At 41.0% G+C, this 24,449-nt stretch overlaps 1 protein-coding gene across 4 annotated transcripts in view; it reads right to left on the bottom strand.

Annotated features, from left to right (window-relative positions):
- peak1 (pseudopodium-enriched atypical kinase 1) overlaps positions 1-24,449 on the bottom strand; it is a 298,688-nt gene that overhangs the window by 8,550 nt on the left and 265,689 nt on the right. For all 4 annotated transcript variants that reach the window (XM_014123825.2, XM_014123826.2, XM_014123828.2 and 1 more), the window contains one exon: positions 16,026-16,792. In XM_014123825.2, the coding sequence (XP_013979300.1) occupies positions 16,026-16,792 (767 nt within the window). The remainder of the gene's footprint in view (positions 1-16,025; positions 16,793-24,449) is intronic.

The raw sequence follows: 24,449 nt of genomic DNA, 5'->3' as shown, positions 1-24,449 counted from the left end.
TCGGACACCTCGATTGCACAAAGGAGTTCTGTATCTATAATTCTTAAAATAATTGTTATGTTTTTTGTGAACGTTTATCGTGAGTAATTTAGTAAATTCACCGGAGGTATGCTAGTTCTGAACGTCACATGCTAATGTAAAAAGCTGGTTTTTGATATAAATATGAACTTGATTGAACAAAACATGCATGTATTGTATAACATAATGTCCTAGGTGTGTCATCTGATGAAGATCATCAAAGGTTAGTGCTGCATTTAGCTGTGGTTTTGTTTTTTGTGACATTATATGCTAGCTTGAAAAATGGGTGTCTGATTATTTCTGGCTGGGTACTCTGCTGACATAATCTAATGTTTTGCTTTCGCTGTAAAGCCTTTTTGAAATTGGACAGTGTGGTTAGATAAAGGAGAGTCTTGTCTTTAAAATGCTGTAAAATAGTCATATGTTTGAAAAATTGAAGTTTTTGTATTTTTGAGGAATTTGTAATTCGCGCCACGCCTATCATTGGATATTGGAGCAGGTGTTCCGCTAGCGGAACGTCTAGATGTAAGAGGTTTTAAGATTCTACCAACTTTGTACAACTCTGAGGGCAACATACATTGGGGTGGCAGGGTAGCCTAGTGGTTAGAGCGTTGGGCTAGTAACCGAAAGCTTGCAAGTTCAAATCCCGAGCTGACAAGGTACAAATCTGTCGTTCTGCCCCTGAACAAGGCAGTTAATCCACTGTTCCTAGGCCATCATTGAAAATGAGAATTTGTTCTTAACTGACTTGCCTAGTTAAATAAAGATAAAATAAAAATACAGTGCATTCAGAAAGTATTTAGACTCTTCCCCTTCTCTACAATTTGTTACATTACAGCCTTATTCTAAAATGTATTAAATATTTTTTCCCCTCATCAATCTACACACAATACCCCATAATGACAAAGTCAAAACAGGTTTTTAGACATTTTTGCAAATGCATTAAAAATAAAAAACTGAAAACTATTTACATAAGTATTCAGACTCAAAATTGAGCTCAGGTGCATTCTGTTTCCATTGATCATCCGTGAGATGTTTCTACAACTTCATTGGAGTCACCTATGCACCTAAATGCAATTGATTTGGAAAGGCACACACCTGTCCATATAAGTTCCCACAGATGACAGTGCATGTCAGAGCAAAAACCAAGCCACGAGGTCGGAGGAATTGTCCATAGAGCTCTGAGACAGGATTGTGTCGAGGCACAGAACTGGGAAGGGTACCAAAACATTTCTGCAGCATTGAAGGTCCCCAGTGAACACAGTGGCCTCCATCATTCTTAAATGGAACAAGTTTAGAACCACCTAAAGGCACCTAAAGACTCTCAGACCATGAGAAACAAGACTCTCTGGTCTGATGAAACAAAGATTGAACTCTTTGGCCTGAATGCCGAATGCCAAGCGTCACGTCTGGGGTACCACCCTATGGTGAAGCTTGGTGGTGGCAGCATCATGCTGTGGTGGTATTTTTCAGCCGCAGGGACTGGGAGACTAGTCAGGATCGAGGGAAAGATATATATTTTTTGTAATTTTCACCCCTTTTTCTCCCCAATTTCGTGATATCCAAATTGGTGGTTACAGTTGCTGCAACTCCCGTACGGATTCGGCAGAGGCGAAGGTCGAGGGGCATGTGTCCTCCGAAACACAACCCTGCCAAGCCGCACTGCTTCTTGACACACTGCTCGCTTAACCCGGAAGACAGCCGCACCAATGTGTCGGAGGAAACTACGTACAACTGACGACCATGTCAGTGTGCATGCGCCCGACCCGCCACAGGCCAAACCCTCCCCTAACCCGGACAACGCTGGGCCAATTGTGCGCTGCCTCATGGGTCTCCCGGTCACGGCCAGCTGCGACACAGCCCGGTTTCGAACCCGGATCTGTAGTGGCGCCGTATGCGCTGCGATACAGAGCCATAGACCGCTACGCCACTCGGGAGGCCCCAAGGGAAAGATGAATGACACAAAGTACAGAGATATCGTTGATGAAAACCTGCTCCAGAGCGCTCAGAACGTCAGACTGGGGTGAAGGTTCACCATCCAACAGGACAATGACCCCAAGCACACAGCCAAGACAACGCAGGAGTGGCTTCGGGAAAAGTGTCTGAATGTCCTTGAGTGGCCCAGCCAGAGCCCGGACTTGAACCCAATCGAAGATCTCTGGAGACCTGAAAATAGCTGTGCAGCGACGCTCCCCATCCAGCCTGACAGATCTTGAGAGGATCTACAGAGAAGAATTGGAGAAACTCCCCAAATACAGGTGTGCAAAACTTCTAGCGTCATACCCAAGACTTGAGAATGTAATCGTTGCCAAAGGTGCTTCAAAGGGTCTGAATACTTATGTAAATGTTATTTCAGTTTTTATTTTTAATACATTTGCAAATACTTCAAAAACATTTTTGCATTGTCATTATGGGGTATTGTGTGTAGCTTGTTGAGGGAATGTTTTTTTAATTTATTTTTTAGAATTTTAGAATAAGGCTGTAACGTAACAAAATGTGGAAAAGGTGAAGGGCTCTGAATACTTTCAGAATGCACTGTATATCCATTGCTTTGTCAAAATTGCTCAAGCTCAGTAAATTTGGTTGGGAATCATTGATGGACAGTGATATTCAAACCTTATCTCAGATTTTTTTAAAGCAGATTTAAGTCAGGACGGAGACTGGACCATTCAGGAACACTCAACACATCTTGGAAAGCCATTCTGGTGTGTAGACTTACACTTCGCACAGTATTTCAGTCATGATACACAAAGATATAAATACGGAAGCCCAGTTTTTAGATAGCCTAAAGCAGGGCTGCTTTTGAGTGGGCGAGTGTGGAGCAGAGCATTTATTTATTTATTTAACCTTTATTTAACTAGGGAAGTCAGTTAAGAACAAATTCTTATTGACAATGATGGCCTACACCTGCCAAACCCGGACGATGCTGGGCCAATTGTGTGCCGCCCTATGGGACTCCCAATCACAGCCGGTTGTGATACAGCCTGGATTCGAACCAGGGTGTCTGTAGTGACGCCTCTAGCACTGAGATGCAGTGCCTCGCTCCGGCTCCAATTTCACTCTGGGCATGCTCTGCCTAGCATTTTTAATTTCCTTTATCACTATTCTTTTAATTCAGCCTATCCGGTTGTAATTATTTAGCCTACCCTACCTACAGTAGCCTATATGTAGTGTCTATTCTACTTTCTACCGTTAGGATATGTAGTTTCAATTTTGAAGGACTTCAAATGCATTAGTGGATTTCTTTTAGGTAGGCAATACATAGGCTACTGTAAAATGTATTTTAGTTTTTCTTGGAGTAGAAACACCATAATATAAATCTATTTAATTAAGCTAAAATATCTTAAATAAATCCTAAATAATAAAGGCAAGTATCAGATTCTTTTCATAAATAAAAGGAAATAAATAATCTCAAACTGCAGCGGTTAAATGATTTGCGCACAGATGATTGGAGAAAGAAAACACGTAGCCGGCCAGCATGGTGAAATAAACCTTTGTGAACTATTTACTGAAAATATATACAAAATAATACATATAGGAACAAATCAGCCAGAATACCAGGATGCACAACTGCAACATGTTTCAAATACTAACTCATACTCACATTACATCTGAAACTGTTCTTTAGAGATTGCAACCCCTCAGTCCCCACAAAATGTGTTTAGGGCTCCATCTACATTCATTCCATTCTATGTCCCGCTCTGAAAAACAAGCCCTTAAATCTCCAGAATGACACCTCTATAGTTATAGGGAGGCGCTGTCATTGTACAAGACTACACTGTCTATAATACTGAAGTACTCAGGCAACTGTATGATGAGACGTTCTATAAAAAGACTCACTACAAACGCCACAAAACAGACTGTCACAGAGCATGCGCAATGGTGATGTCAACAAAAGAGAACACAGATTATTGGTGCATAAAAACAGCTCCACGACAGTAATCTGCAGTCCCTAAAATACGGTTTAATTATCTAAAACCCCTAAGGGACAAATATTTTTTGCGAATTGTAATATCAGACCAGGTTTATCAGAAGACATGAAGATCTCTGAACGGCTTCAAATGCCCTGTTTGGTTAATATGCCCAGAAAGTATTCAAACCCTTTGACTTTTTCCACTTTTGTTTAGTTTTTGGTCAACGATCTACACAAAATTCTCTAATGTAAAAGTGGAAGAGAAATGCTAACATTTGTACAACAAAATATGAATAAAACACTAATATATCTTGATTAGATAAGTATTCAACACCCTGAGTCAATACATGTTAGAATCACGATAACAGCTGTGAGTCTTTTTGGGTAAGTCTCTAAGAGCTTTCCACACCTGGATTGTGCAACATTTGCCCATTATTGTTTTTTAAATTCTTCAAGCTCTGACAAATTGGGTGTTGACCATTGCTACACAACCATTTTCGGGTCTCGCCATAGAGTTTTGATTTAAATCTGCTTGAAAACAGAACTCGGCAACATTAACTGTCTTCTTGGTAAGCAACTCTAGTGTAGATTTGGCCATTTTAGGTTATTGTCCTGCTTAAAGGTGAATTCATCTCCCAGAGTCTGGAGGAAAGCAGACTGAACCAGGTTTTCCTCTAGGATTTTGCCTTTGCATTGCACCATTGCATTTATTTTTTATCCTGTAAAACTTCCCAGTCCTTAATGATTACAAGCATACCCATAACATGATGCAGCCACCACTATGCTTAAAAATATGGAGAGTGGTACTGACTTTGTTTTTCTTCCAAAACATAACACGTTGTATTCAGGACAAAAGGTTCATTGCTTTGCCACATTTTTTGCAGTATTACTTTAATGCCTTGTTGCAAACAGGATGCATTGTTTTTGAATATTTGTATTCTGTACAGGGTTCCTTATTTTCACTCTGTCAATTAGGTTAGTATTGTGGCGTAACTACAATGTTGTTGATCCGTCCTCAGTTTTCTCCTATTACAGCCATTAAACTCTGTAAACTGTTTTAAAGCCACCATTGGCCTCATGGTGAAACCCCTGAGCGGTTTCCTTCCTCTCCGGCAACTAAGTTAGGAAGGACACCTGTATTTTTGTAGTGACTGGGTGTATTGATACACCATTCAAAGTGTAATTAATAACTTCACCATGCTCGATGTCTGCTTCTTTGAAATTTTTTTTTTTTTACACATTTACCAATAGGTGCCCTTTTTTGCGAGGCATTGGAAAATCTTCCTGGTCTTTATGTTTGAATCTGTGTTTGAAATTCACTGAGGGACCTTACAGATAATTGTATGTGTGGGGTACAGAGATGAAGTAGTCATTCAAAAATCATGCTAGACGCTATTATTGTACCCAGAGTGAGTCCATGTAACTTATTATGTGACTTGTTAAGCAAATTTAATGTATTTAGGCTTGCCATAAGAAAGGGGTTTAATATGTACTGACTAAAGACATTTCAGCTTATAAAAATTGTTAATTAACTTATACAAATGTTTTAAAACATAATTCCACTTTGACATTATGGAGTATTGTGTGTAGGCCAGTGAAAATAAATCTCAATTGAATCCATTTTAACACAACAAAATGTGGAAAAAGTAATGGGGTGTACCACATTTTTGCCCAGTTGGTGGCTGTTGACTCTGGTGGCTTTTGACTCCTGGTAGCTTGAAGTGTTTGAAATGGCCTAAATCAGTCTGTCAGCCTGCACAGAATAGTAAGGTAGTAATCATTTATTATTATTACTGCTGCTGCACGAGGCTATAAAACTGCCACAGCAAGTTGATCCCTGCAATGCAAGGATTTATTTTGCAATCCGTCCGCCAAATCCGTCCATTATGCACGGTTCTCTCTTTCAAGTGCTCCTTCTCAAGGATGCATTCAAATCAATATTTTTAGCTTACCTTATCAAATTAATATTTGATTCAAGAAATATTTTCAAATCGTGCGGTGTTGTTACTCGACTGTGTTGAGTTAATTTCCGATAACTCTGAGTGAAAAAGACGTGGAAGGGGCCTCATTCACATATTTCCCAGCATGCTTTTTTGCAAGTAGATTTTTAGAATAGTTTGTTTTAATATCTATATTTCCTCATGCACATTGACTGATTAACTGATCTTATACTATGCAAAAGATAAATAACCACAATTTTTCTAAACTAATCTAAATTGAGGGGTTTCACCCGCTCCTGAGATGGTTGTTCCAGTTTAGATGGTTGTTCCAGTTTAGATGGTTTAGGTAGTCTTGAATTTTGAGGCCTTCACCATAGCAGTCATTATGAGTGCAGATTGCAGGTGATAAAATATTCCAATTGTTGGATATCTTCCCTCTAGCTAGATTCCTATAGCAATTACTAATCCCTTCACAAACCAGCGTATTGTGATGTGCAGGTCTGATGTGGCCCATGAACCAGGATTTTCAGACCACAACGTTGTAGATACCTAGGCCATAACTAAAGGCCGTATGACATATATAATATGTGGTCATAAAGGGTTTACTTTTATTTGAAACACATTCACTAAGGCAGTCACTTGGTGAAAGATTCAGGATTAGAAGTTGTTGAATGCAACAACCATGACCCACCCAACACAGTCATGGGTGGGTCTCTCTTTCACTCGAAAGGAATGGCAAAAACAAAATGCTCATACGACATTACACCCTACAGTGTTAAAACAGCACCCCCAGTGTTTAGTGTCGAAAACCTAAATGCCTTTAAAAAGTGTTACAGAAAAGTGTTTAGTTATGTGTTCAGATCCTAAACAATTGGGTTTACAGTGAAAGCAATTCCCTTATAAAATCACGTTACATCCCTACATTGATTGTATTGATGGAAAAAACTTTATTTACCTTGTGTGCACACATTTCATTCTCGATCACAATCAAGGACGGATGTGTATTCCCTCCAGCAGTGAAGTGTAGGACTCTGTAGCCATGTGAGACTGTCCTACTGGACTCTGTGCCGGTCCCTACTTAAAAGTAATAGATTTTTGAGAAATAGCTTCCGCACACGGCGGTTGTTTCATCAATGTTAAGCTTTTTAAATATATTCCATTCTCCTTTCTCTTGTTTATATTATGGCTATATTCCCACTAATATTCCTTTATGTAATTAAGCTTTTACATGTGCATTTTTCTGTCTTTATAATAATAATAATAATATTTAATTTGTAGCGAGCATTTCCCACGCTCAATGCACATGTGAAGCCTGTTGGTGTTTGCTGTGCGCAAATCATTTGATCGCTGCAGTTTGATATCATTTATTCAGGGGTGCATGCTCAGTCCCCTCCTGTACTCCCTGTTCACCCACGACTGCATGGCCAGGCACGACTCCAACACCATCATTAAGTTTGCAGACGACACAACAGTGGTAGGCCTGATCACCGACAACGACGAGACAGCCTATAGGGAGGAGGTCAGAGACCTGGCCGGGTGGTGACAGAATAACAACCTTTCCCGCAACGTAACCAAGACTAAGGAGATGATTGTGGACTACAGGAAAAGGAGCACCGAGCACACCCCCTTTCTCATCGACGGGGCTGTAGTGGAGCAGGTTGAGAGCTTCAAGTTCCTTGGTGTCCACATCAACAACAAACTAGAATGGTCCAAACACACCAAGACAGTCGTGAAGAGGGCACGACAAAGCCTATTCCCCCTCAGGAAACTAAAAAGATTTGGCATGGGTCCTGAGATCCTCAAAAGGTTCTACAGCTGCAACATCGAGAGAATCCTGACCGGTTGCATCACTGCCTGGTACGGCAATTGCTCGGCCTCCGACCGCAAGGCACTTCAGAAGGTAGTGCGTACGGCCCAGTACATCACTGGGGCAAAGCTGCCTGCCATCTAGGACCTCTATACCAGGCGGTGTCAGAGGAAGGCCCTAAAAATTGTTAAAGACCCCAGCCACCCCAGTCATAGACTGTTCTCTCTACTACCGCATGGCAAGCGGTACCGGAGTGTCAAGTCTAGGACAAAAAGGCTTCTCAACAGTTTTTACCCCCAAGCCATAAGACTCCTGAACAGGTAATCAAATGGTTACCCGGACTATTTGCATTGTTAAAATAATAGTGACAAAGGAAATGATAAATGCTAGGCAGAGCATGCCCAGAGCTTGTGGCTGAGCATTACCAGAGCAAAATTGGAGGTCAAATTATGCTCTGCTCCTCGCTTCACACTTGCCCACTTACACACTCTGGCATTCAAAAGCAGCACTGTTTTAGGCTATCAAAGATCTGTCAATCATATCAATGGATGGCTGCAGGAATCATTACACAAGCTGCATAAATTTTTTTGGCCTAATTAGACAAAGAACAATTAAGTCATTTGAAAGAGATACTAAAATATTCAAACAATATACTACGTGGTTCAAACAAGATCATTCCAAGAGGCTACTTTTTTCTAGAACTTGTCCTTGTAGTAAAAAATGATGTGGGTAAGACAAAGTGCGAATTAAAAGTACGAATCTCAGAGCATCGTAGCACCATTAGGTGCAAAAACTCGACTTATCCAGCTGGGGTCCAATTTTTGGAAGCAAACCATTCGATTTCGTCCCTACGTTATTTCGGCATCGAAAATGACACCCTCCCTAGGAGAGGGGTGAATCTCGACAATTTACTGTTAAAATAAGAGGTTGCCTGGATCTTTAATTAAAAGACCCTTGCTTCTCTCGCTCTCAACGTAGACTTTGATCTGAAGCCATTCTTGTGATTGTGATTTTGCCATTGTAAATGTTTGTAGGCCTATGTTGCTAAATTGTATCTATAAATCGTATGCTATCCATTCATGTTTTTGGAACGTTATTTTTATATCTGAGAATTAACCAATGATATCAGGCCACACCCAGCCATGATTACAGACACGCATGCGTGTCCTTTGAAACTATATAAACTTGTGACCCGTAGTGTTTGTCATTCTACACTGATGAAGACAGCTTGTCTGTTGAAACATTGGTTATTAGGTTATAACATTTTTGCATCTGAGCTCCTAGAGTGTGCAGCTGTCCTTTAATTTTTCAAGTGTTCTACTCCGCTAGCCAGCACCTCACCTAAACAGGTGTGCGTTTCTTTCGACCTCTAGATTACTTTTTTGGTTTTGCCTTGAGCTTCAGGGTTTTTGTATTTTCATGTATTTTTATGCTAAAGATGCTGCAATGGCTTAGGACTTTTGTGAATGCACTAGACTAAAGTACAGAGGCGTCACACACCTCATACAATATGCATTAACCAAATCCAAAACGAGAGCTTTCCAAAACTTTGCAAGAAATAGAATTTCTTCTAAGGGTCCATGATCAACATATTTTTTTTTTTTTTGAAGAGGCCCCGATAGAGCACCGTCAGATTGTGAAAAACATTTCTGTAACTCAGTCAAACATTTTTTTGCTCTCTCTAAATCCACAGGGAAGGTCCAGAGAAAGAGAGAGCAAGCAAGAGAGAGAGATTCTCTATGTCTCATCCCTTTCTTCAGATGTGCATCATTGTTCATTTCATCATCTTGTGCATAGCTGGGAGAGGAGAGTACACGCTGTCACAGGCGTTGGTGGGAGCGCTTCTCTTCTCATAACCCCCAGTGACACCATGTGCAGCTCACTGTCGCTCTCATTCTCCCCACTTTGATCAAAGCACACAGAACACAGGGAGCAGTCATTCTCCAACAGGCCACATTCTCTGACTGCAGCACCCTGACTGAGACAATCAAAGGAACTGAATACAGATGTAGTGGGCAGTAATTCATTTCACATGCATATATGATATTATACAGTGCCTTGCGAAAGTATTCGGCCCCCTTGAACTTTTCGACCTTTCGCCACATTTCAGGCTTCAAACATAAAGATATAAAACTGTAATTTTTTGTGAAGAATCAACAACAAGTGGGACACAATTATGAAGTGGAACGAAATGTATTGGATATTTCAAACTTTTTTAACAAATAAAAAACTGAAAAATTGGCCGTGCTAAATTATTCAGCCCCTTTACTTTCAGTGCAGCAAACTCTCTCCAGAAGTTCAGTGAGGATCTCTGAATGATCCAATGTTGACCTAAATGACTAATGATGATAAATAGAATCCACCTGTGTGTAATCAAGTCTCCGTATAAATGCACCTGCTCTGTGATAGTCTCAGAGGTCCGTTTAAAGCGCAGAGAGCATCATGAAGAACAAGGAACACACCAGGCAGGTCCGAGATACTGTTGTGGAGAAGTTTAAAGACGGTTTTGGATACAAAAAGATTTCCCAAGCTTTAAACATCCCAAGGAGCACTGTGCAAGCGATAATATTGAAATGGAAGGTATAAGTATCAGACCACTGCAAATCTACGAAGACCCGGCCGTCCCTCTAAACTTTCAGCTCATACAAGGAGAAGACTGATCAGAGATGCAGCCAAGAGGCCCATGATCACTCTGGATGAACTGCAGAGATCTACAGCTGAGGTGGGAGACTCTGTCCATAGGACAACAATCAGTCGTATACTGCACAAATCTGGCCTTTATGGAAGAGTGGCAAGAAGAAAGCCATTTCTTAAAGATATCCATAAAAAGTGTTGTTTAAAGTTTGCCACTAGCCACCTGGGAGACACACCAAACATGTGGAAGAAGGTGCTCTGGTCAGATGAAACCAAAATCGAACTTTTTGGCAACAATGCAAAATGTTATGTTTGGCGTAAAAGCAACACAGCTCATCACCCTGAACACACCATCCCCACTGTCAAACATGGTGGTGGCAGCATCATGGTTTGGGCCTGCTTTTCTTCAGCAGGGGCAGGGAAGATGGTTAAAATTGATGGGAAGATGGATGGAGCCAAATACAGGACCATTCTGGAAGAAAACCTGATGGGGTCTGCAAAAGACCTGAGACTGGGACGGAGATTTGTTTTCCAACAAGACAATGATCCAAAACATAAAGCAAAATCTACAATGGAATGGTTCACAAATAGACATATCCAGGTGTTAGAATGGCCAAGTCAAAGTCCAGACCTGAATCCAATCGAGAATCTGTGGAAAGAACTGAAAACTGCTGTTCACAAACGCTCTCCATCCAACCTCACTGAGCTTGAGCTGTTTTGCAAGGAGGAATGGGCAAAAATGTCAGTCTCTCGATGTGCAAAACTGATAGAGACATACCCCAAGCGACTTACAGCTGTAATCGCAGCAAAAGGTGGCGCTACAAAGTATTAACTTAAGGGGGCTGAATAATTTTGCACGCCCAATTTGTCAGTTTTTTATTTGTTAAAAAAGTTTGAAATTCAAATAAATTTCGTTCCACTTCATGATTGTGTCCCACTTGTTGTTGATTCTTCACAAAAAATTAGTTTTATATCTTTATGTTTGAAGCCTGAAATGTGGCAAAAGGTCGAAAAGTTCAAGGGGGCCGAATACTTTCGCAAGGCACTGTAAATGCCTCACATGCGGCTAGTAATAAGACTAAGCAATTAGCCTATTAAAATGTTCATCTGACTCCATAAAGATGATTTAGCAATATGCAAGAACACTACAGTTGAGTTACAGTAATAGACAATGTCTGAGAATGGAATTCTAAATACAAGTGTATTTAATTACTTTGTCAAATGAATGGATTCATATAAAAGGAATACGCTTAAACAAGGCAATACTGACATTAACAAAGCATAATTCTAGGCATATTGATCGTAAGGTTAACTTAGAAGACAAAGCATGAACAAAGAGATGCCTACTAGCCCAGAGGCCTAGGAAATGAGAATTGATCATACAACCTTCCTCTATTAACTGGAAATGGGATAATAGAGAGAAAAAGGCATTTCATTCCAATTATAACATCTGAAACTAACGTTTCAACCCAAAACCAACCACCATTCACCAATCAAACGATGCCAAGTTTACAGTAACCTAAACACTCCCAGGCCCCATGTCCACAGTATTTAAGAGCTTGTGTGGGGGATTAAACCAATGTAAATAAAACAGAAATCCTGAGAGGACAATAAAACCTCAGAGAAATGTAGAGTTCACCCTGTCCAGATACAAGTTACCACAGAGATCATCCATCCATATATATATATATATATATATATATATATATATATATATATATATATATATATATATATATATATATATTATCAGAGTTATCCTCAGAGAACAGTTACCACAGAGATCATCCATCCATATAGACAGCATCAGAGTTATCCTCAGTGAACAGTTACCACAGAGATCATCCATCCATATAGATAGCATCAGAGTTATCCTCAGAGAACAGTTACCACAGAGATCATCCATCCATATAGATAGCATCAGAGTTATCCTCAGAGATCAGTTACCACAGAGATCATCCATCCATATAGATAGCATCAGAGTTATCCTCAGAGAACAGTTACCACAGAGATCATCCATCCATGTAGATAGCATCAGAGTTATCCTCAGTGAACACGTTTTAGAAAGGATAATTATATAGTATCCATGGTTGGCATCTATCACTCAGTCCTCTGAATACTGTAACAGAGCTACATTTTGGCTGCTCAGAGGGGGAAGGCCTGACTAGTCCTTGGGCATTGTCCTTTGTTTCTTGACCATTTGCCATGCAATGGTCTAAACAGGGAGAAATATAGGACAGCATAACCCTTGGGCTTTCAGTTGTACTATAGTTGTACAATAGTTGTATTTCATATTTGGTGAGCTGTTACTGGATGGTTATTACAATAACAAATTAATGTTGTGGCTCTGTCAAAAATCGAAACTCCGGAAACGTCTGAATATGTCATTCAGAATTTTTTGTTGTTGTTGGACTATACAGGTTGATGTGTTTAAATTCTAACATTGTGGCTCTTTTAGGCAAATCAAAGTTAGTCTGAAAGTTTGCCTACTTGGGAAACAGGACAACACATCTAGAAGTGCACACTGATGACTAAACTAAAACAGAATGGACATACAACTTCATCTAAATGGTAATAAGCATTCGTTGTCCGTCCTTTGAACTGAAAATAATAGGTATGAGTGATCCTGACAGTTCTATATAGCCTAGCGCTTCATTCATTTCCTTACTTTCCTCATCACTTTTGTTATGAGATGATGAGAGTCAGTGTGACAGTTTATTTGCACCCACAGGGTTGTTTGAACTGCGAAGTGATTCAATGCTAGAAATAGTCACTCGCACTGTCCGTGGTAAACTTCTCTGCGAGAATAAGCCTAAATAAACCAGGGTTGGGATCAATTTATTATCATAAATGCATGCTGCATTGAAATTCATTTTGAATTTCATTTGCCTAGTTGAATTAATTCAAAAATGGACTTAAATGGAATTGAGTGATTTTTCCCTAAGGAAGTTCAATTGAAATGCATTGAATTGGTATCAAGTATGGAGCTATCAGAAGCCTAACATTGAAATAGAAATTGCTTTCCGAAAACCTTGGAGATATGATGCGCTCCTGCAAATCTGTGAGAAGCTGACTGACTGCGAATAATAAACACACTGTTAAATAGTCATGACTCAAATGCATAAACAGATCTATTTTGTTGATGTGTTGAGGGAGCAGAGAGTGCTATCTTCCTGCACACAACTGGGGCACATTGATATTATGGAGGGTGGAAACTTTTTTAATTGGGTCGCTCGGCTATTATGACTGCATGTGGATGCTCTTGTTTGCCTTATTTCTCGGGGAAATCGTCCGGGAAAACCACTCCTTCTCTTGAGCCTGCCCTTAACGTGGAGAGAAGGCTTTGAAGTGCTTTGTAGAGCGCTGAGGGTTTTTCTGCCATGTAAATAATGCAGCCGCTATGAGCCTTCAGAAAGTATTCTCACACCCCTTGACTTATTCCACATTTTGTTGTGTTACAGCCTGAATTCAAATGGATCAAATAAAATAAAAATCTCACGCAGCTACACACAATACAAAAAATATGAAGCGTGGTACTCAGTGATGTGTTGGATTTGCCCCAAACATAATACTTTCTATTCAGGACATAGTTCATTTCTTTGCCACATTTTTGGCAGTATTACTTTAGTGCCTTATCGTAAACAGGATGCATGTTTTGGAATATTTGTATTCTGTACAGGCTTCCTTATTATCAATCTGTCATTTAGGTTAGTATTGTGGAGTAACTACAACGTTGTTGATCCATCTTCAGTTTTCTCCTATCATCGCCATTAAACTCTGTAACTGTTTTTGTCACCACTGGCCTCATGATGAAATCATGGGGTTTCCTTCCTCTCCAGCAACTGAGCTAGGAAGGACACCTGTATCTTTGTAGTGACTGGGTGTATTGATACTCCAATTTACATTTTTACATTTTAGTCATTTAGCAGACGCTCTTATCCAGAGCGACTTACAGTAGTGAATGCATACATTTCATACCATAATTTTTTTTCCCCCGTGCTGGCCCCCCGTGGGAATCGAACGCATAACCCTGGCGTTGCAAACACCATGCTCTACCAACTGAGCTAGTGTAATTAATAACTTCATCATGGTCAATGTTTGCTTCTTTTTTCTTTTACAAATATATCAATAGGTGCCCTTTGAGAGGGATTGGAAAACATCCCTGGTCTTTATGGTTGAATCTGTGTTTGATAATTGTATGTGTGTGGTACAGAGATGAATTGGTCATTAAAAAATCATGTTAAACACTATTATTGCACACAGAGTCCATGCAACTTATTATGTGACTTGTTAAGCAAATGTTTATTCCTGAACTTATTTAGGCTTGCCATAACAAAGGGGTTGAATACTTATTGATTCAAGACAGTTCAACTTTTAATTTATTTTAAATTCAGGCTGTAACATTACAAAATGTGGAAAAAGTGTGAATACTTTCTGAAGGCACTGTCTCTCCAGCTCCAAGCTTATATTCAGTTCCCATCCGGCAAGCTGCCCACACACAAACACGCTAATGTAGCCACTTTAGAGAGAATACTAATGAAAAGTCTTGCCACCAGTGTCCCCAGCTGTCAATCAACCAGATCAACCCACATTGCTCTTTCTCGCTCTACTGCAGGGTTTTCCAAACTCGTTTCTCGGGACCCCAAGGGGTGCACATTTGGGTTTCTGCCCTAACACTACACAGCTGATTCAAATAATCAACTAATCATCAAGCTGTGATCATTTGAATTAATTGTGTAGTGTTAGGGGGGAAAAAAACTAAACGTGCACCACTTGGGATCCCGAGGACCGAGTTTGGGAAACACTGCTCTACTGGTTGTGAAGTGTTGGTCCCATGGTTCATGAGCTGAAATAAAAGATCACAGAATTTATCCATATGCACAAAAAGCTTATTTCTCTCAAATGATGTGCATAAATTTGTTTACATCCCATGTTCGTGAACATTTCTCCTTTGCCAAGATAATCCATCCACCTGACAGGTATGGCATATCAAGAAGCTGATTAAACAGCTGTCTGTAATAAAGCCATTTTGTGGGGAAAAACTCATTCTGATTGGCTGGCCCACCAATGGCTGCGCCCCTGCCCAGTCATGTGAAATCCATAGATTAGGGCCTAACAAATGTATTTCAATTGACTGATTTCCTTATATGAACTGTAACTCATTAAAATCATTGAAATGGTTGCATGTAGCGTTTATATTTTTGTTCAGTATAGATTATGCATGTATGAAGTACACATTGACACATCTAGATCAAAGAGGGAGATTTAAAAAATATTTCCTAGTTGCCAAAGTTCCAGAGCATGTCTTTCACTGAGTGCTATGTGATAGTTACTATAATAAAATGATTCCCTTGGTAATATTTTATTTTCAAAGCTAAGAAATTCCCTTCAGCGGGAGGGTAGTTGAGAGAGGACAGAGCTGGTGACTTCCAAGCCATGGCAACAAGAGACATGCTGGACTCAGTGCCCAACAGGCTTAAACTAGATTATTTAGAAGAGTTTTCATGAATAAGTGAAGATTAAAAAATATATATTTATTTAACTAGGCAAGTTATTAAAAACGATTTAACTTAAATATAGCTGCTCTCTTGAAGCTCAAAGAGATCTCACAATATTTATTTTGATCTCAAAATAAATCACTAAGGAATATGAAATTATTGTATTACTACTACTTTGAGTGCAAAGGCCTCCTTTTGAAACCTTTTGGTCATACCTTGATTGCGTAGTTGACCAACGGATCCTTGGCGTAGGAGGCAGTGTAGTAAACAGAGTCTCCAGCTTCGCAGCAGGGCTTCCCTGTGGTCAGCCTGAAGTGCGACCAGCTGTCCGTGCCAAAGCGCAGGTGGTCCTTCTGCCCGGCCATAAAGCGGTCCTCGCACTTCCCCGCCAGCTTCCTCAGTGTGTCCGTGTGCAGCCCCCGGATGCGACCCACCACCTCCTCCCAGCTGTCCATGCCATTGTAGAGGGCCTGCCTCTGGAGCTTGCTGCTCCCGCCACACCCACCCAACCTGGCCGTGGTCCGGGCCTTACCCGCCAGGGACTCTGCACTGTGGCATCCCCGCCGCTCCCTCCCAGTGGTGGCGCTGGGTGCCGAGGCCAGGCACGACAGGCTGTTGGCCCCTCGGCCCTTGTTGACAGCCGCCACAGGTCTCTCTAGGGAGTCCCCACTCTCCTGGTCATGAGGGCGGGCCTCGGAGCTGAGCGAGGAGCTGTGGCTGCCCGTCTCCCAGGTGGAGTCCAGGTCGTACATGGGGTTGGCCACGCTCAGGTTGGTACCCCCGGGTTTCGCCTCACGCTTGGGCCTCAGAGGGAGCTCCTTTCCCAGGCTGGAGGTCTCTGTGCTGGGGCGGGCTACCGACTTCTTGGGCAGCGGGGGCGGAGTGGCTTTGGAGGCCTCCTCGTCCAAGTCGGCCAGGGTGTCATCCGAAGCCTTGATGCTCCGTGGGTGCTTCAGCGGGATCATGTTGGCTCTGGATTGACCTGCGAAAGGAAAGAGATTACAACAACAATGCACGTTTCAAACATCAACAGTTCATCATCACCAAGTTATTGAGTCAAACGATTCGCCTGTATAGAGAACCTAAGACATCCGACAACCCTATTCCTCTGACAGTATTCTCATACTTTAGTTCTCATGTACAGTAGCTACATATGCTGCCTAGTTCCTCCCTGCGATAGGTCCTGGGGCGAAATTCAGGACACCAACCAGAACAGAACAGCTGGTAGTAAGTCTGTCCAACTAGCCACCATGTGGTTCGAAAGTAAATCTCTCCTCGAGTGGTTTTCAGAGAGGCTTAAGGAGGCACTTGGAAAGTGATTTTGTCAGCGGGCTTTAGTTAACAGTGCCCTAATTTTGTCCACCATGGCAGAAATCCCTAGATCCCTCAAGCTTTTCTCCAGAGTAATGGTTCGTTGGGGGTCCCCAGTCAGGGTGAAAAGGACCACAGAAAACTCACACAGCTTGAGTGACGGGAATTAAATAGCAATAAGAATAACCACTGTGTCACTCGTCAGAGAAAGTGTATTGTAGACTTCGATGCATACACTTCAGGGAACTGTATAAAAAAAAGTAAGACATTAAAAGCTGTTGGCTTGTCCTTGTTCTGAGTCCCTTCTCATCTTCCGTGGACATTTTGGTTAGGCCTGGAATTTCATTAAAGACTGCATGAGATTTCTTGATGTTAAAACTGAAAACATCTGTTAGTACACACCAATCCAAAATACTCTTGGCTGCCTTATCATTTAGATCCTAAATAGGCTACCAAAGATCTGAATATCGCCTGAAGGGAATAAAGCAAGCCTCCGATCACTCGTGTAAGATTCTGTCCAAGACTGGGAGGCCTATAGCCATAATCTTGTCTAAGAACCAAGATATGGAGTAATGAGCACTGAGGATCAGATAGAAATAAGAGGCATTTATTTTAAAGGAAAAAAACAGTATTTAACATTTCCCTTGCAAATCCGTTGTAATCCCGCTAAAGACAACAATCTTTAGCCTAATCCAAATGTATGAATGAACCTGCCACTAATGCTCTTGCTACTACTTTCACTTGGAAAATCCTCCTGAAACGTGTACACACAGACCAATGATTTTTGGATCAATGTACAGAAGCAGTGTTTCAATCTGTTCCGGGAGAACCCCCCAGGGGCTGTATATTTTTGTTTTAGCCCAGCACTAACCCATGTGATTCAACTAAGTTAAACACTGAGCATTTGATCAGTTGAATCAGGTGTGCTGGGCTGGAACAAATATGTGCAATTGACATTGTATTAGGCCAAAAGTGAAAATGGCTTTTGAGTGACCTATTTCTAGATTTAGCCCTATAACGCTGGGCTCTCCAGCTCATGGTGACATGAGGCTTCTGCTTCTTGAAGAGTCTATATCACCAACTCAGGAGGGATTGCTCTGCTATTGCCCATGCCTAGCTATATGAATCACTGGTGTGTGTGTGTGTGTGTGTGTGTGTGTGTGTGTGTGTGTGTGTGTGTGTGTGTGCGTGCGTGCGTGCGTTTGTGTGTGCGCACATGTATTTTAAAGGACAAAGGGTACAGACCCTGCCAACCCTGTCCAACTTTTTAGGAGTACAAGACGCGTGCGGCAAATTGGAGATAAAACTCGCGCGCATAGCACGTGCCGAATTGGGGTTTTCTTTCCCCGCATGCTCGTGCTGTTTGTGAGTCTGATTGCAATTATAGAATTGTACCAGATCAAGTCTATAAAAGGTTGGAATACTTTCTTGACAGCATTCCATTTACACATACGGTAAAAGTCACTAACAAGATCTAGTTAGAAAGAACACAAAGGCTTTATTCTGAGTTTTTTTATTTTATTAAACAAATAATAACAAGCTACAATACATTTTTTTTCAACTCTGACGTGATAAGATCAAATGATTGAAGCAGAGCATCAGTAACAAATAAACATATCCATAATAAAAACAAAAAAGCTATGATAAGAAAAAGTGGGTGACAACAAATCTTCTGGAGACCTTCAAATGTTCAGGAAATCATTTCCTAGACAGATTTGCCTGATAGCTAGAATATTTTATGCAGCAGGGCATCAGGGTAGACTTCTCTGTGGCAAACAGTTCCTCTGGCAACCATTGAAACCTTGGTAACGAGGGCCTCAGGGAGGCTCTGTACTGGGTTTTGTTCTCGGAAACGAGACTGAATATTAGTTCGCAGTCTCCATTGCTGTGGAATATGACCAATAGCCCAACATCACAGCCGGAAGGTGGGAGTAGACCGGGCTGACCCCCCTTTTCATTGTGCCGATTTCTCTCCAGAATCTTTTTATTTCACCTTTATTTACCTAGGTAGGCCAGTTGACAACAAGTTCTCATTTACAACTGGGACCTGGCCAAGATAAAGCAAAGCAGTGCAACAAAAACAGAGTTAGACATGGGATAAACAAATGTATATTTAATAACACAATAGAACAATCTATATACAGTGTGTGCAAATGTAGTAAGATTAGGGAGGTAAGGCAATAAATAGGCCATAGTGGCAAAATAATTACAACTTAGCATTAACACTGGAGTGATAGATATGCAGATGATGATGTGCAAGTAGAGATACTGGGGTGCAAAAGAGCAAAAATAAATAACATGGGGATGACGTAGTTGGGTGGGCTATTTACAGATGGGCTGTGTACAGGTGCAGTGATCGGTAAGCTGCACTGACAGCTGATGCTTAAAGTTAGTGAGGGAGATATGAGTCTCCAGCTTGAGTGAAATAATGCAGAGAAAGCATGTCATGAAAAAGTTGAGGGATGAGAACTTGTCAGCGACCACTGCAATGTCAGCGACCGCTGCATGCTGGAGGAGCACATCTCCAAATGGAAATTTCAGCAACATGTAGTCTACTGCATAAGAAAATAAGTTTCTGCATAGAAGGTCTTCAGATCCAGCTTACCTTGGCCCCCATGTTCAGTCTCTATAGTAGAGGAATGCTTGTCCCCTCTAAAAACAGGGCCAATTGCTAGGGCCAGCTCAAAAGTATTGGCATTTTAGACACGGTTCCTAATCAACACTAAAAGCAAAATCATTTTGAAAACATAAAAAGAAAAACAAATGATCGCATAGACACAGACCGCAAACTGGCTACACAAAGCTTAAGTAGGCTACTGCAAAGGGAATCTGAACGTTGTCCGCTAGAAGAGTCCGGTGTTTCAGCCTATGTAAAAGTGCCTATTGTATTTCTTTGCAAGCATTCATCATTTCAGATTTTCAAAATGGATAAAATCTCAAATCTAGTGAAAAGGCATTTTAGAAGAGTTGCCTTTAAGCTAATACCGGACACTAATTCATTCTTCATCAAGCAGTCTTCTAAACTCTTGACTCCATTTAATGCCAAGATGTTTATATTTATTTTTTATTACAATTTTGTAATGGTTTTTGTGACGTGGATCATAATTACAGTTACAATCTATCAGGTTGCATGATCCTCGTAATGTTACGTGGAAAATACAGCTAATGGGACGCAGAATTAAATATATAGTTGAAGTCGGAAGTTTACATACACTTAGGTTGGAATCATTCAAACTCATTTTTCAACCACTCCACAAATGTATTATTAACAAACTATAGTTTTGGCAAGTCGGTTAGGACATCTACATTGTGCATGACACAAGTATTTTTCCAACAATTGTTTACAGACAGATTATTTTACTTATAATTCACTGTATCACAATTCCAGTGGGTCAGATGTTTACATACACTAAGTTGACTGTGCCTTTATACAGCTTGGAAAATTCCAGAAAATTATGTCATGGCTTTAGAAGCTTCTGATAGGCTAATTGACATCATTTGGGTAAATTGGAGGTGTACCTGTATATCAAGGCCTACCTTCAAACTCAGTGCCTCAGAAAAAAACTCAGAAAAAAATGGTAGACCTCCACAAGTTTGGTTCATCCTTGGGAGCCGTTTCCAAATGCCTGAAGGTACCACGTTCATCTGTACAAACAACAGTACGCAAATATAAATACCATGGGACCACGCAGCCGTCATACCACTCAGGAAGGAGACGTATTCTGTCTCCTTTGGTGCGAAAAGTGCAAATCAATCCCAGAACAACAGCAAAGGACCTTGTGAAAATGCTGGAGGAAACAGGTACAAAAGTATCTATATCCACAGTAAAACGAGTCCTATATCGACATTACCTGAAAGGCCGCTCGGCAAGGAAGAAGCCACTGCTCCAAAACCGCCATGAAAAAGCCAGACTACGGTTTGCAACTGCACATGGGGACAAAGATCGTACTTTTTGGAGAAATGTCCTCTCGTCTGATGAAACAAAAATAGAACTGTTTGGCCATAATGACCATTGTTATGTTTGGAGGAAAAAGGGGGAGGCTTGCAAGCTGAAGAACACCATCCCAACCGTGAAGCACGGGGGTGGCAGCATCATGTTCTGGGGGTGCTTTGCTGCAGGAGGGTCTGGTGCACTTCACAAAATAGATGGCATCATGAGGATGGACAATTATGTGGATATATTGAAGAAACATCTCAAGACATTAGTCAGGAAGTTAAAGCTTGGTCGCAAATGGGTCTTCCAAATGGACAATGACCCCAAGCATACTTCCAAAGTTGTGGCAAAATGGCTTAAGGACAACAAAGTCAAGGTATTGGAGTGGCCATCACAAAGCCCTGACCTCAATCCTATAGAAAATTTGTGGGCAGAAATGAAAAAGCGTGTGTGTGCAAGGAGGCCTACAAACCTGACTCAGTTACACCAGCTCTGTCAGGAGGAATGGGACAAAATTCACCCAACTTATTGTGGGAAGCTTGTGGAAGGCTTCCTGAAATATTTGACCCAAGTTAAACAATTTAAAGGCAATGCTACCAAATACTAATTGAGTGTATGTAAACTTCTGACCCACTGGGACTGTGATGAAAGAAATAAAAGCTGAAATAAATAATTCTCTGTATTATTATGACATTGCATAATTATTGCAAATAATTTTCTGTATTATTATGACATTGCACATTCTTAAAATAAAGTGGGGATCCTAACTGACCTAAGACAGGGAATTTTAACTAGGATTAAATGTCAGAAATTGTGAAAAACTGAGTTTAAATGTATTTGGAAAAGGTTTATGGAAAATTCCGACTTCAACTGTATGTCACACTCGCACAAATGTGACCAGTTATTTTCCGTATTTACATTTTATTTATTTCACTAGCAAATGCGTGTGAACTGCTGGCCCTTTAGAGCCCACTGAATGTTAATCTTATGTTCGCTAACGTTAGCTTGAAACAATTAGTGTTTACCTTTCCACAACACAGAGTCAAAAAGGGATTCGTTCCTGAGCTTACAGCTGACAGTCAGCAAACTCAGCATCACAACAAACAGGAGGAGGGGCAGACACGGGGTAGCTACGTCCAATAATGATGTGTTAATCTCCATGTCCGTTGGCACAAACTCCATACATCTCTGTGTGTTGCAGCTCGAGAATCGGGCTGTTAGATTTACTCAGTGGATTTATTTTTTATTCAAATGTTAAAAAAGAATAAATAAATAAATCAGGCCCTATTCATTTCTACGTACTTTTAACTCGGATCTGGTACCTGCGTACATGGACAGAGAATTGCGTAGTTGGTACGCAAAATGAGTGCATGTTGGTAGGTCTGAGGGTGGTGTAGGTGAACACTTGCAGTGCTGTAACAGTGCATGCAGATCTGGTATGTGTTGTGTGTTAAAGAGTGTGTGTGTGTGTGTGTGTGTGTCAGACTGAGATATATTTTCACCCTCACCATGCTTGTCTTCTCACACTGCAGGACTTAACAGTTATGAAATGGATCCAAGAATCCGGGTAATAGATTCTAGATTGATTGTTTTATGGATGGCTTGAGAAGGCAATGAACTATACTCCAGAGGGTAGAGACCTTTCAAGAACAAAGCGCACACACACACACACACACACACACACACTAAAATAACATCATATTGATAAGAAATACAGTGTAGACATTGTTAATGTTGTAAATTACTATTGTAGCTGGAAATGGCAGATTTTTTATAGAATATCTACATAGGCGTAAAGAGGCCCATTATCAGCAACCATCACTCCTGTGTTCCAATGGCATGTTGTGTTAGCTAATCCAAGTTTATCATTTTAAAAGGCTAATTGATCATTAGAAAACCCTTTTGCAATTATGTTAGCACAGCCGAAAACTGTTGTGCTAATTAATGAAGCAATAAAACTGGCCTTCTTTAGACTAGTTGAGTATCTGGAGCATCAGCATTTGTGCGTTCGATTACAGGGCCAAAATGGCCAGAAACAAAGGACTTTCTTCTGAAACTCGTCAGTCTATTCTTGTTCTGAGACATGAAGGCTATTCAATGCTAGAAATTGCCAAGAAACTGAAGATCTCGTACAACGCTGTGTACTACTCACTCCCTTCACAGAACTGCGCAACCTGACTCTAACCAGAAAATAAAGAAGTGGGAGGCCCCGGTGCATAACTAAGCAAGAGGACAAGTACATTAGTGTGTCTAGTTTGAGAAACAGACGCCTCACAAGTCCTCAACTGGCAGCTTCATTAAATAGTAACCGCAGAACACCAGCCTCAATGTCAACAGTGAAGAGGTGACTCCGGAATGCTGGCCTTCTAGGCAGAGTTGCAAAGAAAAAGCTATATCTCAGACTGGCCAATAAAAATAAAAGATTAAGATGGGCAAAAGAACACAGACAATGGACAGAGGAACTCTACCTAGAAGGCCAGCATCCCGGAGTCGCCTCTTCACTGTTGACGTTGAGACTGGTGTTTTGCGAGTACTATTTAATGAAGCTACCAGCATGCCAATATGTAGATATTCCATTAAAAAACAATATGCCGTTTCCAGCTACAATTGTCATTTACAACATTAACAATGTCTACAGTTGTGGCCAAAAGTTGAGAATGACACAAATATACATTTTCACAAAGTCTGCTGCCTCAGTTTGTATGATGGCAATTTGCAATTTGCAGAATGATCAGATGAATTGCAATTAATTGCAATGTCCCTCTTTGCCATGCAAATGAACTGAATCCCCCAAAAACATTTCCACTGCATTTCAGCCCTGCCACAAAAGGACCAGCTGACACCATGTCAGTGATTCTCTCATTAACACAGGTGTGAGTGTTGACGAGGACAAGGCTGGAGATCACTCTGTCATGCTGATTGAGTTTGAATAACAGACTGGAAGCTTCAAAAAGGAGGGTGGTGCTTGGAATCATTGTTCTTCCTCTGTCAATCATGGTTACCTCCAAGGAAACACATGCCGTCATCATTGCTTTGAACAAAAAGGGCTTCACAGGCAAGGATATTGCTGCCAGTAAGATTGCACCTAAATCAAACATTTATCGGATCATCAAGAACTTCAAGGAGAGCGGTTCAATTGTTGTGAAGAAGGCTTCAGGGCGCCCAAGAAAGTCCAGCAAGCGTCAGGACCGTCTCCTAAAGTTGATTCAGCTGCGGGATCGGGGCACCACCAGAACAGAGCTTGCTCAGGAATGGCAGCAGGCAGGTGTGAGTGCATCTGCACGCACAGTGAGGCAAAGACTTTTGGAGGATGGCCTGGTGTCAAGAAGGGCAGCAAAGAAGCCACTTCTCTCCAGGAAAAACATCAGGGACAGACTGATATTCTACAAAAGGT

This window comes from Salmo salar, chromosome ssa10 (assembly GCF_905237065.1).
Source record: "Salmo salar chromosome ssa10, Ssal_v3.1, whole genome shotgun sequence".
NCBI lineage: Eukaryota > Metazoa > Chordata > Actinopteri > Salmoniformes > Salmonidae > Salmo > Salmo salar.
This window is presented reverse-complemented; position numbering and strand designations above follow the sequence as displayed.